Raw genomic sequence first — 17,980 nt, 5'->3', positions numbered from 1 at the left:
CCCTTCATGGTTTTATGACAAAAACACATGGCCATTCAGATCTTTATCCCTTTAGTAATTTTTCTTTAATACCTTTTAAGAATTAAAAAATTGACTTGTTTTCTTATAGATGGCTTTGGTTGTTAGCACTTGGCTTATGATAAGTACAGATGTATTTTAAAAAATCATCTATTACTATTTTGGAGGTCTGTAGCACAGCTCATGTGTGGAGTCAGAGAATAACTGTGTTGTCAGTTCTTTCCTCCACCTTTATATGGGGTCTGGGAACTGACCTCAGTTACTAGGCTTGTGCAAGTGAGTGATCTCACTGGACCCAGATGTTGTCTTAAATCTCTCCTTTTGTAGTGTGCTGTCTCATGTCTGTAAATTTGTATCTTTTCCCAAATTTGATAAGCAACAGTATTACTAATTCAAGTATCTTTTCTGCAATAATCACTTTCCTCAATCCTTTTTGAAATAACAACTATATCTATCCTATTTACAGCTTTCATATTCTCCAACAAGTCTCTAAGGTTCTGTGCACCTTTTAAAAAGATTTATTTATTTATTATGTATATAGCATTCTGTCTGCATGCATGCCTGCACACCAGAAGAATGGCACCAGATTTCATCATAGATAGTTGTGAGCCACCATGTGGTTGCTGGGAATTGAACTCAGGACCTCTGGAAAAGCAGCCAGTGCTCTTAACCTCTGAGCCATCTCTCCAGTCCCAAGCTCTATGAACTTTTTAAAAAGACTAACTGATATTTTAGTTTATGTGTGTTTTGCTTGCATGATTGTATATATACCATGTGTACATAGTGCTTACAGAGGTCAAAAGGGTACTGGATCCTTTGGGACTGGAGTTTTAGACAGTTGCAAACTACCAGATCTTTTGAAAGAGTAGCAAGAGCTTATCTGCTAAGGCATCTCTCCAGTCACATGATTCATGCATTTTTAAGGTCTTTTTTTTGCTGTTATCTGCATTTTGTTTTTGAGTTTATTTCATAAGTTTATTTCATGATAAGCAAACACTTTATCACTGTTTTGTCTGGGTCTCTCTCTCTCTCTCTCTCTCTCTCTCTCTCTCTCCAGGGTTCACCTATATAACTTCAGTTGTTTTCTTATATAGCGGGCTTTGGTTGTTAGTAGTTTGCCTATGATATGTACAGAAATGGTTTTCGTGGAGGTCAGAGGACAACTTCCTTTAGCCTAAGCCTATTGATAATTCTTCCTCAGAATCCTGGTCACTGGAACTAAAAGGTGTGCACCACTGTGTCCAGTCTTTCAGTCCTTTACATCATCATTTTTGAGAGAAAGTCTCCCACAGCCCAGGCTATCAATGAATTCACTGTGTGATGTAGCTAAGAACCGGATTCCTCTGACTCTGTATCCCAAGTGTTGGGATTATAGGCACATATATATCATGCCCATCTGTATCATCATCATCATCATCATCATCATCATCATCATCATCATCATCATCATCATTTCATCTTGGCAACTTTGCATAGCTTGGGGACTGTAATGATATTTTGGGGAATATGGATACTTTTGTGTTACTAGCCAATACTAAATTATATTTAAGCTGTGTTCTTTGTGTTTTGCTTTTTCAGGTGGAGTTTTAACTTAGTCTTCTCTGTTAGTCTGCATCTATCATGTGTAAACCAAGGGTTAAGCTGAGACTTGGATGGGTCTCCCTTCAAACTCTAGAGTCCACAGAGGCCTTCTTTCCTGATTTTTTTGTGCATAAAATATGGGTTCTCCCGAGATTTTAGGTTTTAGAGCTACTATGGCCCAATGTGACTGCCCTTGGGGCAAGAAGGCATGAGAAGAAAACCAGGAAACTCATCTCTTTGGAGGTTCTTCCTCCAACTCCATCAATTCTTATTTACTTTTTAGAATCTTTAGTTGTTTTCATATTTTATTTGAAGTTTTTTAACCAGTAAAGGGGATGTAGGGTAGGCAGAAATGGCCTCATGTTAACCACAGCGGATGCAAACTATTATCTGTAGTTTTGAAAAATATTTTTTGGTAGACTTGTGGATATGTACAAATAATGGCTAGAGGACAACCACAGGTGGTCAAGAACCTTAATTTTTTTTTAAATACATGTATGACATGTATACATAAGTACCGGTTCCTGAAGAGGCCAAAAGTGTCAGATCCCGCCTGAAGCTGGAGTTACAGATAGTTGTGGGACACCTGATAGGGGTTTTGCTTGTTTTGTTGTTATTTTGCATTTGTTTAGAGACAGGGTCTTTGTGCTTGTTACGTGTGTGTGTGTTTCCAACTACACAAACAAGAGTCATCTGGGCAGAGGTACCTCAATTTTGGAAATGCCTCCAACAGTCTAGCCTGGAGGTGAATCTGTGGGCATTCTTTTGATTAATGATATTTGATGGCCCAGCCCACTGTGGATGGTACAGCCCTGGGCAGGCAGACCTGAGTTGAACGGAGAGAGTAGGCTCCGTTCTCTCCGTTCTCTCCGTCGGGAGAGAGCAACTCCCGAGAAATAAGCTAGTAAGAAGTTTTCCTTCACAGTTTTTGCCTCTGCTCTTGACTTCCCTTAAAGCTGAATTGTAATTGCAATATGTAAGTCAAATAAAGTAAACTCTTTCCTCTCTAAGTTGCTTTTGGCCATGGTCTTTATCACTGCTAATCCTGAGGTTTGCAAGAGAAAAACCAGTTCCACAATTTTGAGAGTATGTTGTCCCTCATCCCTCTCAACAGGATGAAATGCTAAGTCAAAAGAAAACTCCTTGATAAAGGGAGCAAAATACTACCTATAATGCCGACTAACATACCAGGAAAGTGCCCAGATTTATCAACAGGTAGATTCAATAACTAAAAGAGTTCTACAAAATGACAGGGCACTTGGCCTGTTTTATGCAAAACAAAGGTATTATATGGCTTTGGGGATTGAGTTTAGAGACTCATGCATGTTAGGCAAGAGTTCTGCCACTGAGCTTACTCTTCAGCTGTAGGCATATGCCCATCAGCAATGAGGGACCTGTCCAACAAAGTCTTCCCTTCCAGAAGCTCATAGCTCTTCTCACCATGGAACTCCAAAGAACTCTTTTTCAGAGGCGTTCTGTTTACTTGTCTTATGGAACATCAGTATTTGGAAAATGTGCTTCCTCACTCCTCACTCACTGCAGTATTGCCCTCTCCAACCTTGCCTAAGGGTATCAATCCTACAGTGTCTTTAGAACCCACAGTAATTTTCCCTGAAGGAGATGCCAGGCAAGACAATTCCGGTACTTCTCCAAAGCATACCAGCCGTTGCCTCTAGATGTAACTAGACACAAGTCTAAGCAGGCTCCTGAAGTGAGACGAAAAGTGTGGTCCATAAAGAAGTAAGCTGACTGCTCTTTGGACTGGAGAGGGAGGGGAAGGAGGGGGTGGGGGGAGGGGGAGGGAAATGGGAGGAGGTGGAAATTTGTAATAAAAAATAAAAAATTTGCTGGGAAAAAAGAAGGAAGCTATATCACTGAAGAAATAAGTCATTCAAGTGGAAGTCTAGGGAATGCTTGGATTGAACTTGAAGTGTGTGGGATAATGGAAAGAACCTAAAAACAGGATTAGGCTAAGTTTATCAGTAGGGGCCCATTGATTAGAGACTCTAGGTTTAGTATGAAAGCCTGAACAGTTAAGAAAGGTGCTGAGAGTTTAAATGATTGGCTAAAGAATTTGTCAAAAGATGGCCTGTTTAGAAGGAATTGGAGATCCCTGATATCCTTTGGCTTAGTATTAGTGAAGGGATTTTAAGGTTGAATAAAATTGGAGTGCTGGAATGGATTTCCTGTTTAAAACCTAATATGTGATGATGGAGAGACCCAGAAGACATGCCTTTCTCTAATACTGTTAGACACAAGATGGAGACAGAGGATCATATGAAGAGCTTTGTTGCTGAACCTCTTGTGCCACACCTTATGATGAGAGATGTGACTACGCCACTGGATAAACTGAACATAACAGGCCTAAGTGGACCCTGAATGGCATGGGTCAAGTGGCAGCACTGGTCAGGTGACAAAATCTTCTGAGTACTTGAAGCCCTCAAGTTTTAAATTTTGTGTCCCCTTCCTATCCTCATTTCCCTTCTCTCCTCTTAAAGATGGCAACTTTATGCTTGATGCTCACAATTAGTAAAAAAGTCTTCGGGGGAAATGACTATTGCTTTAGTTCCTTCCTGCAATTCTCTTTCTGGAATCTTGCCTTTCTGTTCTATAATTGTGACAGTTCTCTGATGATTATAAACACATACTTTCTATACTTCACCTACATTTTTGCTCTTGGGAGAAACACAAGTTACTTCATCCTAACCAGGAAGAGATAGCACAGACCTGGTTAGTAATTGTTGGAAACATATTGGACACTGAGAAAAAGGTACATTTTGAAGGAAATACTGAAATTTAGATCTTTCACATAACAGGGAAATGTTCCATGTTGAAAACAACAACATTGTCTGGGGCTAGAGAGATGACTCAGTGTTTAACAACACTTAACTGCTCTTGAAGAGGACCTGGGTTTGGTTCCAGCATCTACATGACAGCTCACAACTACAGTTTCTAGGAATCCTATACCCTCTCCTGGCCTCTGCAGACACTCGCACATAGATGGTTCACATGAACTCACACAGGCACATACACATGCATGTCAATTAAAATAATTCTTAAAAAAAACCTCATTGTCTTTTATAAGCTTACTTAAGGAGAATGGTTAGACAGATAAACTTGTAAGTAAGTTTTCAGTAGTGGTAATGGTAGAGGCAGCTTAAGAAAAGAAAAGCAGTAAATACCAACAAACCTACCTTTGATGATGTGGTATACGTGGTGAACCTTGAGTACCATTTGCTTGCTTTCTCTGCAACTCCTTTCCCCGCAGAGAACACACTGTGCCTTAGAACATCTAGTTTAGGTACAAGCAGTGTATCTAAGTTAAATGAAGGTGATGAATGGGCTAGTGTTTCTTGAGATCCTTCCCTAAATGGACAAGTGGGTGAGAAGGCTGGTGAAGACCACAGTCTATCCCTTGGTCTCTCCTCACTTTTGGTATAACTCTTAGATTTGGTAAGTCTCACTGGCCTAGGAGAATTTGGAGGGAGGCTTGATCTTCTGCAGGCCTTGACCAATGTTGGACTTTTCTTATTAGTTAACTTATCATCACATGCTCGTTGTAAATCAATGCTTGGTGTTCGGCTTGTCAAAGGACTGCTCATGTTATTCATATACATCTCAATTTCTTCAGCTAAATTGCGCCTAGCAGATGGTGTTGAAATGCTTTTGCTATCATCTTCATCCTCTTCTTCTTCCACCTTCTGTTGCTGTTCAGTCTCAGCAACCAAGAGAGAGAGGGGGTCAAATCCTGTTACAACATCTGTTTTTTCAGAAGGTTTTACTGAAAAGCTGCTGTTCATACGCTGGAGCCTCTTGGGATTTTGTGTAACGACACATCCCACTTTCGACCCATCTGTTTCAGTGTCTAAATCTTCTAAGTCAAAAATAACAGGAGAATCCACTTTATCCAAGCAGTTAGAACCATCAAAAGGCGTGTCATCGTCACTAGATTCCTTTTCTAGGCTGTCTCTTTTTGATTTTACAGGTGGCTTTCCTATATCAAGACTATTTGGTCTTGTGTTTTTTGAGATAGCATTTGAAAGAATTTTTGCATCAGCTCCTAATTTTTCAACCATATCTCCAGGGTTTGTTTCCCGGTTAATTCTATTCAGCATAAATCCCATCAGAACCCCACCACTCAGATTACGGTTCCTATTTCCCCAGGCTATTTGCTGCTGCAAATGAGATTCATCGTCACTTTTATGTCTTCTCCTGAAGCATCTACTTTGCATGGTTCGTGTTTCATTTGTATTCTCAGGAGACGGCATTAAGAGCAGCTCAGGTGTACTTTCTGAAAAGCAAGAAATGTGTTTTCAGTCATGAAAATGTACCGTGCAAATATGTCATCCTAAATATTAAAATAATAGTAATGGGGATGATAACAGTAAGTGCTCACTGGCTGCCTGGTACTCAGCAGGTCCCACGTTAGGCACTTTACTGCTATTGTTGCTATAAACACTCCAACATTCAGAGCAGATAAAACAGACATGCAGAGAGACAAACTATTTAGTCAAAGTTCTTAAGTAACAGAACTCAACTCAAATTCAGATTTGTCTAGTGAGAAAGGCTATGCTTTTAGCCATTAGAATGTACTGCTTAAAAAAAACTTACCAATTAAGATTTACATTTTAACAGAAATAAATTTACACTAAGTTAAGTGACAGCTGTACAATTGTAATGATGCTGGATGAACATGAAAGTCTAAGCCATCTTTTTATTAAAATGCAAAACAAGCTCCCAAACATCAAATCAAACCTATGGTAACTATATTAATTTTATCTACAAGTAAAAATTATTTTTAAAACTCCAAATCCTTTTTTGATTATACATGTAGATTAAGTAATTTTACCTTTGCTTTAAATCAATGATTAGTGTATTTAGTGTATTAAAAATATGAAAATATTTTAAGAAGAAAAACACTGATTTTTGGTTTTCTTTTCTTTCTTTTTCTTTTTTCTCTTTCTTTCTTTCTTTCTTTCTTTTTTTTTTTTGAGATACTGTCTCAGCAAGTAGCCTGGGCTGTCTGAAGCATACTAAGTAGACCAGGCGGACCAGAACTCACAGGGATTCACCTGCTCCAGTCTCCCAAGAATTGGGATTAAAGGCGTGTGCCACCAGAGCCATAGGTATTAGTTTCTTAAACTATCTGAAAGACTATCTATTTTGTTTCTAAATAGTCACAAACTACATTAGACTATAAAGTATATGATTCATTTAGAAATAAGCTAGGTCTGTGGTCCTCTCGGATTCACTATTCCCTCCACTTTTATTTTACCATCCCTTCTGAAAGTTCTAATAGTACAAACTCAAAGGGCAGCACTGAGACTACAGGTGTGCCCTTATTCCTTGTTATAATAAAAGTTTGAACAAAGACAGAGAGGGCACCCAAATATATTCTAATAGATAATTCTAGTGCATTAAGATATTTAAAAAATACATATTCACTGAGACCAGTGAGGTGGCTCAGTGAGTAAGGAAATCTGCCATCAAATCTGACTACCTGAATTCAACCCCAGAGACTCAGAAGGTGCAGAGAACAGTCTTCCACAAGTTGTTTCCTGACCTACACACATTGCTGTAGCATATATGCAAAATAAAATAAAACATAATTTTACAACATTTAATATATATATATACATACATACATACACACACACACACACACACACATATATATATATATGTATTTAGTAGACACGGATATAAATCATTCTACAAGTAGCCAATGTGTACTATTCAACTTACCCTCAGATTCTCCAGCTATTTTATCAGCACTGTTGTTATCTGCACCACTGAGGCGAACTATAGTTGAAGAACTTTGGTAACTGAGAGTAGGAAGGCAATCAGCACTTCCTTTTGTACTCTCATTCTCTGACACTAAAAAGACAAAAATAAAAATGCTAGCAAAATTAAACTTATATATGTTGCAGAATGTATGAAGAGAAGCCTTTAGTCTTACATATTTCAAAATGAAAATTGGTGATAAGAATATACTAACTGCTTCTCTACACACTTGCCAACCACAAATCATTTCACTTTAAAGTCGTCAAGTGTGGGTCTAATTACTAAGAACTGGTCATATATAAGGTTCATAAAGAATTTCATATTTTCTCTTTGGTTGTAAAAGACAGATTTTGGATTGGGAAGAAAAGGAGATATAAATCACAATTCACCAACAAACTTTAAAGGTATTTGTCTAGTTGAAACCTCCAACTCATCCCTGTATGATCTGGAAAGCTCCATTCCTGTCTCTCTCCAAACCCCACCCACTCAGAGAGGCTCCAAACAAAAGAAAGACGCCAAAAAGCCCAGTTCTGAATTCTGGGCAGCTCCTCTCCTGAAGTTGCCAGCCATTAAAGTCCCTGCCTAAAGCAGTCAGCTTTTGACCACACTTGGGCATAAACCCAGCTTGTAGCGGACACTTCATCACCCCTCGCCTACAGGCTATATAATCTCCCTGAGTTAGTCCAGATGTGCAGCTTCTCCTGCTTCCATCTCTGGGACTGGAGAATCTACCTGGGGGTTGCTTTGCTCAAATAAAACTGTTCTTATACTTTTTCAATTCGGTTTGATCTGGCTTACTGCATTGTCAGAGAAACCTATTATGGCGGGTGGGGCGGGAGGCAGCGCAGAAAACTTATTAGTATTGTGCTGGTTAGTTGTTTTTTCTTTTTGAGACAAGGTTTCTCTGTACCTTTGGAGCCGGTCCTGGAACTAGTTCTTGTAGACCAGGCTGGCCTTGAACTCACAGAGATTCCCCTGTCTCTGCCTCCCGAGTGCTGGGATTAAAGGCACGTGCTAGCTAGTTTTATGTTAATTTGACACAAGCTAGAGCCATCAGAAAAGAGGGAGCCTCAACTGAGAAAATGTCTCCATAAGATCAGCTGTAGGTAAGCCTGTAGGGCATTTTCTTAATTAGTAATAGATGAGGAATAGTCCACCCTATTACGGGTTGGGGCATCCCTGGGTTGGTGACCTGGGTTCTATAAGAAACCAGCCTGAGAAGTCATGAGGAGCAAGGCAGTGAGCAGCACTTTTACATGGCCTCCGTATCACTCCTGCCTCCAGGTTCCCACCTGGTTTGTGTTCCTCTCTTGGCTTCCCTCAATGAACTGTGACTGGGAAATGTAAGCCAAATATTCTCCCCAAGTAGCTTTTGTTCATGGTGTTTCATCACAGCAACAGCAGACCTAACTAAGGCAGGTGGTGTAGTAATTCTCAGAAAAAGAAATTTCTTTTTAAAAGACATTTCTACTATGAGAATTTTAACATGAGTTGCACAGCAAGCAATTTCCTGCACAGTTTATGGGTGAAAATATTAGGTGGCAAAGAGGGATCAATGAGAAAAAGGATAATTAGAACAGGAAGATGGGCAGTAAAACGAGTACTATAATACTTAAAGTTATTTGTATTTTTATGTAAAGAAGTTCACAATTTTACATATTATCAACAACAATCAATACCTACAGGAACTAGAATCACTCCCTTTTTTGTCTTTTTCCCCTTGTATGTCTTCAGTAGATGTACCCTCTCTTCTAACATCGTCCTTAGATAATGAATTATATCCAAGATCAGACCGACCACCTGAGCAAAAACAGAAACAAATACTATACTACTTATCATAAACTTTTTTTGAGATTATATCCTAAATAAATTTAATGATCAGACAGAAAACTTGTCAACTATAAAAGTCCCTAGGTCAACACAACACCTTGAATGAACAAGATGTCCATTCAAGATGGCTCCTGGCTACTGTCTTGAATAATAGACCCCAACAGGGGCCTTAATGTGGTCTGCCGAGGGTGGGACGGGGTGAGGAGATGAGGTAGGGACTGTGACAGCATACTATACAGGTTAGTGGTGACATCCCATAAATGGAGCACCAACTTACATTGAGAGGCCTGCTGGCCAACCCCCACAATACCTATCACAAGTTTCTTTGGTAAAACCAACTAGAATGAGGTGCCTACCACACATTAGTGTTTGGATTTCCTTATTTGGTTAGCTACCCAGCACCCACCTCCATTAATGTAAGAAAGGAAAATTTCTAAATAATTTACTTTTGGTTTCACATTACAGTCAAATAAATACTTACATTTATATTACTTTGTGGGTACCCAAACCAGACAAACTAGTTAATCTTCACTCAAGTCCACCATCTTTCTAGATAAAAGTCTAAGTTGTCTTTTTTTGTTTGTTTGTTTTTGTTTTTTGAGACAGGTTTCTCTGTAGCTTTGGAGCTTGTCCTCGAACTCATAGAGATCCTCCTGTCTCTGCCTCCTGAGGGCTGGGATTAAACCCGTGCACCACCACCTCCTGGCCTGAGTCATCTTTTTAAGGTTAGGGTCTCATCTAGCCCTGACTGGTCTGGAACTTACTATGTAGACCAGACAACCCTTGAACAGATCTACCTGCCTCTGCCTCCTGAGTGCTGGGGGTAAATGTCTGGTCTGAGCAGTAATTTAAGCAACGGAGAAGAGAGCTTTACAAACGTGCACACATAGGTCACTGAAACTCAATGTCTAATGACTGCCACAGAGTTGGGTTCCTTTAACTTCATTGAAAGGTAATTTTTCTCAAAACTCAACTGAATAGAACTGTACCTGAGTACAAATAATAGGAATGAGGAAAAAACAATGTGTTAAAATTGCTCAGGATGCCAGGCTTGGTGGCACATGCCTTTAAACTCAGCACTCAGGAGGCAGGCACCCGGATATCATAGTGAGTTCTAGGGAAGTCAGGGTTCTGTAGAGACCCTGTTTCAAAAACAAACAACCTCCCTCAAACTCCCACAAAAACAAAAACTTATTCTTAAGGAAAGGAGAAGCCAGGTGTTGGTGGCACACACCTTTAATCCCAGCACTTGAGAAGCAGAAGCAGGTGGATCTCTGAGTTCAAGGCCAGCCTGGTCTACAGAGTAAGTCCCACACAGCCAGGTCCATACAGAGAAACCCTGTCAAAAAGAAGAGGAAGAAGAAGAGGAAGAGGACGAAGAAGAAAAGGAGGAGCAGCAGAAGTTACAATGGTAAAAGAAAATCTTTAATATCTTGTTTGGTCAAACAGATTCTGTTTGACATTCTTACTAAACTGTTCCCATTAGATTAGCATCAAAGCCAGAGTTCTGAGCAGAAGGGATGTGTGATTTTAAGTAACTGTTTTTGTATGAACTTTCAGTTCTCAGAGTTGTAAAACATAAACCTATGTTTATGGGACTAAAACGTTTTAAACTTGTAAAGAATTCTAAAGAAGTTATATTGAGTATCACTAGGCACTTACTACCATGTCTTTGTTATTAATCTGAAATTGTTTTAACTAATGAAACTTTAAGGACCTAATCCCAAAGAAATCACAAATAGGAAAATTTAAATATATTTTTGTTAGATTCCACACTATTCTGGGCCAGTCTTTTAGGAAAAGTGCACTAAACCAAACAGAAGATCTCTTCATTTTTAAGAAACTGGGCCCAAGGACAACTTCCACAGCTGATTAAATTCATAGTGCATGATAAAGAACAAAACCAGCTATGGAGGGATCAGTGCACTACATTTTGGCACAATAAGCTTATATTTATTAGTCTTAAAATTGGTGTATAATGAAAGAGTCTGAAATAATGTTGCCATCTGCAGAAACAGCATCCTTCAAATTTTATAATTGTTTTTTGTAGTTTATGCCCATTAGGAGTTCGTGTTCATACTATACTAAAAGTCATGTGGGTTTTTTAAATAATGAAAAGTCAGAATTAAACAAGTAATTTAGTGTGTTTTAATACTAATGCTTTAATGCTTATGTAAAATGATTTATTTGTATTGTATGTGTGTGCATGTGCATTCGTGGACCTCCAGGCAAGTGGAGATCAGAGGACAACTTGCAGGACTAGGTTTTCCACGTGGATGCTGGGGATGGAAGTCGGGTTGTCATCTTCATTCACAGAACCACAGGGCCTGCCTTTATGAACAAGTCCTATATTTTAATGAAGGTAATGTCATAGTCACTGCTAGGACTTCTGTATTTAGATTTAAACTTTTCTTTTAAAAAGTTTGATTTGCCAGGTGATGGTCGTACACACCTCTAATCCCATCATTCGGGAGGCAGAAGTAGATGAATCTCTGTGAGTTTGAGGTCAGATTGATCTACACAGTGAGTTCTCTGACTGCCAGAGTTACATAGAGAAACTGTCTTGAAAAACAAAATAAAACAAAAAGTTTGATTCAAAACTTGCAAAAAAAAATTTACAGAAAGTTCTTGGTGGGCCCCTTTGCTGGTTTCTCCTAACCATTCCCTACATGACCATAGCACAATGTTAAAATGAGGAAACTGACACTAGTATAACACTGTTAACTCAGAAACAGAATTTTTATTTTCTTTTCGAGACAGGGTTTCTCTGTAGCTTTGCAGCCTGTCCTAGAACTAAATCTTGTAGATTTGGTTGGTCTCGAACTCATAGAGATCCTCCTGCCTCTGCCTCCTGAGTGTTGGGATTAAAGGCATGCGCCACCGCCACCTGGCCAGGATTTCTTAAAAAAAATATGTCCAAGAAAATAACAAGGCGAGTACAGCTCAATGGTAGAGCCCTTGCCCAGGAAAAAAGGATTTGCTGCTTGCCTTTAAAAAAAAAAAAAAGCATCTCTAAAATGGTGAAGAATTTTGTAGCTACCTAGAGTTAACTGGATTACCATGCACTAAATACTTGAGTTGAGTACTTTGCAACCTCTCAAATAAATAATGAAGAGAACTACATATAACAATTAAATTTAATGTCAAGTGCCTAATAGAAAATCAAAAAGTGACAGTTAAATATGTCAGTGAAAACAAACTAAAAACATAAACTAGCAAATCTAGTTTTTAAAATGTACTATAATACATGTATATAGAAGCAGAACAGACTGGTACTATATCATAATCAATAGTAGATCTTCGGATACTTTAATTAAACCCATATTGAAAGGTGCCTGCTCCACCATGTGTGTTGCATCACCACTATCCATGCTAACATTACGGGTCACTGTCATCTGCTTAAGAACCCAGTTCAATAGCATTTTACTACTCAAAGAGGTACCAAAGTGACTCTTCAGAATTTGTTGTTAAAGATAATAATGTACTAAGGAACCAATGTGAAAAGTGCCACACGCAGCAAAATACAACTACAAAAGAGCATCTACTGTGAGCTTCTAATGACCACTAAAAGAAGATCACTAAAGTCGGACAATTTAACAACTGGAGAAAGAAGAATCTGGTGTTTCCTAAAATGGGAAGAGTTGTCTAATACGGGGAGGATTTCTTTAACCTGAAAACCTGAAACCTAAAACTTTTTATGTACCAACATAGCACCACAAGTGAAAAATTCCACAGCTGACCTCATGTGATAGGTCATATTAAGTCGGAGGCACATCATAGACACTACATGAAATGAACACAAGGTTGTGTGTACATGGAGCGGGAATGGTTTGACTCCCCCTCCCATGTAGCTCATTACACTTTAGCAAACACTGCAGCTCTAACACAATCTGGACCCACAACACTTCTGTGCATAACAGTACTTTTAATAAACTTTCCTAACTGGCAGCAGAACCCAGAAAATAATCAGCATTTTAAAGCACTTAAAATTCTCTAAAAAATAAACTATAACCAATTAGTTATAACCAGTTTGGTTATAATAAATTATGATCAAAAACAAACCATGTGCATACTTTATCACTCTTTAATTACCTGAGAGAGCTCTCTGTGGTAAGTGTGGATGTTTCTTCAAAGCTTTTTTGAACTGTGCGACTCCTAAAACAACATTTCTTACTTTTGTCCAAAGAAAATAGCCACTGCGACTTCTTGAAGGCCATGTACTTTCCAAAACAGCCTATTCATTTAAAAAATATATAATCAGTAAAATTTTAGAATTTAACATACACTGGCTTCTGAGTCAATCTAAAGAAGACAAAAGTAGATTAACAGGATAGAAAACAAAAATGTCTTAATTTATGAAATATCTTCTGAATATTCTAAAACAAATACCAAACAGCCCCTGATTATTTTTGGCACTAAATTAATGTTGTGCAATGACAAGACAGTATTGTTCCTCATTAAATCAAAATAATTACCTTATTGTAATACCCATAAGTGATTGCATTGGGGTCAATACCAGCTTTTTGCATTTCAAAAAGCACTCGAACTGCAAGCACGGGCTGGTCATACTGTCCACAGAGCTGCATGAGAATTCGGTAGCACACCTGCAACACAAGTTGAGAGATGTACAGAAACACTCTTATGCACAGAAATCTAAAATAAAACAACACATTTGGGAACACATGTTATCACCTCATCGGGTGGATCCATCTTCTTCAGTTGCATTTTTTTAAGCACATCATATGCTGTTTTCAGAGCCCTGACTTTGGAATGACAAACCTTCACATAAGCTGGGAGACAAATAAACCACAATCCATAACAGTGACGCAGCAGACACCTAGACCACATCTGAGGGATAGAAGAGTACCTCTTCGCAATCTTATGGGCTGATTTGATTTCCTAGAAAGAAATCCAAGGTAGCATCCTTATTTAACTGAATAGTGATCACAGAAAGTCACATGCCTTTGTAAAACTTGACTATAAATAATATATTTTTAAGTCTCCTCTTGAATTTGTATCATATATGAAAATAAAGTTTTAGGTCAGATTACTATGAACTATATTCCAAGTGCATAAAGTGCCTCATTCATCTGTTGAGGGTTATGTCTGGGTAGTAAAGATTATCAAGGGAGGATGAGCATCAGGTTACTCCCTGTTTACTTGAATACATGAGGAACACGGTTTTTAAAGCACCTGCTTTGTTCTTCTGAACATGGGAGAAGGACTACTAGGACTGCTGGGTTTTGAAGGCAGCTTGTTCTTTCTTGCTTGTAGAAATCCTTCAGGCCTCTCAAATAAATTGTTTCTGAGAACTGGAAATCCATTATAGCTGTTCCAGAGAAGAAGAAATTGCTTTTCAACCACAGACGGATTTGCTACTAACTAGAAGAACTAAGACTGAATAACTTATTAACCTAGAACTTAACTATTTCTCTATCAGATAAGATATATTCAACAAATAATTCTGCTATTTTTTATAAATATTATTTTTATAAACAGACTCAATATATCTAGAAATAAAAGAGGAAATACATTTTAATGAACTTGATATCAAATTCCAAAGCAACCCCAACAAACTTAAAAATTAGTGTTCATATAAATACACAGAGAGTATTTTTGCATATATTTCTGGTGGTAAAGGACTCATGGAAACAATATTCTTTCAAATAAGACAGCCAACAACGCTATGGTTTTGTATTAAGATATTTATACTCAGTTGGGTGGTGGTGGCACACAACTTTAATCCCAGCACTCAGGAGGCAGAGGCAGGCTTCAAAGCAACACAGAAAAACTCTGTCTTGAAAAAACAAAACAAAACAAAGCAAAAAGATATTTATATTCTCTTGTAAAAAGATGGAAACAGGAGCTGTAGGTGTAACCTATCAGCATATTGGGTCAGGTTCACATTATCTTGATTGGCTTAGCAAGTTAGTTAGTGTGTTTAACACCTCACTTTTGGAAGAAAGAAAAACAAACTGTGATTCAATGAAAATTAAAGAAATGAAATAGTTCTATAACTTTCAAATAAAATATTACTGAAGAACAAAAACTTAAAATATAAAAGGAAATACAATTTTAGGTAAAAAAAAAATGTATATAGCACTTAAAATAACAAATCTACCTCCCTCACAGCTCTTGTTTTGCTGTGCTTAGGACTTTGCTTTCTTCCCCACTAGACTTGAATGCAGAGATAATGCATTGCTTAAGTCTTTATCAATCTCTCAGCAGTCTCTTACAAAATTTCTAAATTAATAATGGTAAATGTCAACAATTCTGAAATTTCATGTCTTAACATAAAAAGTCATCAAAAAATGAATAGTTTAAAATTTGTATCATACAAACTAAGGGAAAAAATAATGGACATAAATTACATTTATAATATCTTTGTACATCAGTTAAATAGAGTTTGAGATCTATCCAAGCTTATAAAAAATTTTATTTTGTCTGTCAGTGCTGCAAAACTTAATAATGGATGGGGGGATGGGCTTGCCTATCTGTTAAGTTTGTATTTTTGAAAATATCACAGTCCTTAGAATGCTATGTCACAGTCGATGGACTGCTCCTCTGTCAATCTCATACACTGTGTTATTGGATACCTGTACTGTAATGGGGGCTCTTCACCATTGGGTAGATGGGGGATCTCGGGTGGTGTCACAAAGACAGTATGTTCACTTTTGAAAGACGAATCCAGTTCTATAAGCCGAACTTCACCACTCTTGTCCATATCCACCTGAAGGAATTTAAAAATACATTTAAAGGCCACATTGATAAGGCAAGAATTCATCCATAGGGGAATAGTTAATTAAATGCATCATTTCCATCAATGTCTACTAAATATCTTTTCATTTTTTAACTTATTTATTATGTATATAGTGTTCTGGGCATCAGATCTCACCATAGATGGGTGTGAGTCATCATGTGGTTGCTGGGAATTGAATTCAGGACCTCTGGAACAGCGGTCAATTCTCTTAACCTCTGAGCCATTTCTCCAGCCCCTAAATAACTATTTTTAAAAAGTGCCTTAGTGTGTGGTGATGCACACCTTTAATCTCAGCACTCAGGGATAGGGGCAGGTGGATCTCTGAGTTTGAGGTCAACCTGGTTTACAAAGATAGAGTCAAGACAGACAGGACTATTACACAGAGAAAACCTATCTTGATAGTCCTATTTTTAATTTTGTGTGTGTGTATGTCTTAATTTTATTTATTTACTTACTTCGAGACATAGTCTCACTATGTAGCCCTGGTTGGCCTGGAACTCACAAGATTTGCCTGTCTGCCTCCAATGACCCGGGATTAAAGGTTTATGTCACTATGACCAGTTCTCTAGTTCTAATTTTTTTAAAGGAAGGTGATTATGCTTGTTATATATTCTTTTGTAAACTAAAACCCCAGAATTATCAAAATGTTAAATGTGACTGATAGTACCACTAAAGCAATTAATTTATATTATTTTCTATATTGTTTATTTTCCAATTAAAATAATGAGTATTAGTGCTATGTGTTATTTGGTATTTGAAAAACTCAAAGTAATTATTGTTAGAGCAACCACTTATTTCCATCTTGTTGGAGGATACTTAAAAATCTGTTGGTATAAAAGAGGCTTGAACTTGTCAAAGACTTTTAGGCTACTGTGGATGGGGCTTTCCATATGGAAGCACTGCTGAGCCTGCCTGCTTTCTGAGTTATAACTCAGAAAATATAACTTTAATTTTTCTTTCTATCATTTTCTTTTGGATACCAAAATCCTAGGCATGCTTTCCCTAACAATCCAGTCTTTTTTACTGAAGTTCCCTCTCTTCTTCACCATTCAGCTGCTTGCCAACCTCTACCACTGAACATACTACCGTTCCCAGATCCCAGCTCACAAGGCAAGGCTTTCTCTCTTTTTCATGTGCCTCAATGGCTGCCAAGATTTACATATTGCTTGCTCTTATTTTTTTCTCCTAAAATGTAATAAAATTGTTTTTGAGCTTTTTTCTGTAGCTTGGAGAGGAGGCCTCTATGCTGACACCAGCATGGAAACGATGAATATAAAAAGCTAGATGAATACTAGCACTCAACATTGGTTTGCTTGTTTTGGAGGTGCTGAGGACTGAGCCAGAGTCTTACTATACTAGACAAGCAATCTACAACTAAGTTACAAACCCAGCCTGGTATATTAATTTTTAGAAAAGAAGATCTGTTCAAACATTTCTACTGTATTCCTATTTTAGAAAAAAACCAATATGTTAAAAAAAAACCTACCAATACTAAGGACGTTTTTGTAAGTTTACAACAGTAAGTAACTAGAAGTAATGCACATGTCAAACAACAGGCAGATAAAGGAGAGTAAATTCACTAGATGAAGTACAGTTACTGATAATGAAAATAACAATTACATGGCTTTCTGCCTGAATAAAACAAATACAATACCTTCATGGATTCTTAAAAATCCTACTAGAATGACAATAAGGTGGTTAGAAGTAAAAAAATCAAGACAAAATTAATTGGAGGGAGACAATAGCAGAGCTGGGGTTCAAACACTGATCTGGCACTAGAAAAAGGAAGAAGGGGAATGTCTAAATACAAACTGTTGACTTCTCCAACACTTCAGCTGTCAGTCCTAAAAAGTACTTATGTGAGCATGGGAGAGAGCTCAGTGGGTAAACTGCCTGTCACACAAACATGAAGAACCGAGTTCAGATTTCCAGCAGCCAAGTAAAAGACAGATGTGGAGTCATGCAGCTGTAACTCTAGTGCTAGAAAGGTGATGACAGGAAGACCCC

General features: G+C 37.9%; 1 protein-coding gene across 5 annotated transcripts in view; it reads right to left on the bottom strand.

Annotated features, from left to right (window-relative positions):
- Dennd4a (DENN domain containing 4A) overlaps nt 1-17,980 on the bottom strand; it is a 109,588-nt gene that overhangs the window by 19,139 nt on the left and 72,469 nt on the right. For 4 of the 5 annotated variants that reach the window (XM_048423738.3, XM_048423737.3, XM_085689227.2 and 1 more), the window contains exons 16-23: nt 15,810-15,943; nt 14,407-14,542; nt 13,906-14,112; nt 13,689-13,817; nt 13,306-13,447; nt 9,067-9,183; nt 7,345-7,476; nt 4,794-5,890 (exon numbers count right to left, since the gene is read on the bottom strand). In XM_048423738.3, the coding sequence (XP_048279695.2) occupies nt 4,794-5,890; nt 7,345-7,476; nt 9,067-9,183; nt 13,306-13,447; nt 13,689-13,817; nt 13,906-14,112; nt 14,407-14,542; nt 15,810-15,943 (2,094 nt within the window). The remainder of the gene's footprint in view (nt 1-4,793; nt 5,891-7,344; nt 7,477-9,066; nt 9,184-13,305; nt 13,448-13,688; nt 13,818-13,905; nt 14,113-14,406; nt 14,543-15,809; nt 15,944-17,980) is intronic. The other variant, XM_048423740.3, reaches the window with a different exon arrangement.

Source organism: Myodes glareolus, chromosome 4 (assembly GCF_982192425.1).
Source record: "Myodes glareolus chromosome 4, mMyoGla1.1, whole genome shotgun sequence".
In the NCBI taxonomy this organism is placed as follows: domain Eukaryota; kingdom Metazoa; phylum Chordata; class Mammalia; order Rodentia; family Cricetidae; genus Myodes; species Myodes glareolus.
Note: the sequence above shows the minus strand (reverse complement) of the source record. Positions and strands in the feature narration are given on the sequence as shown.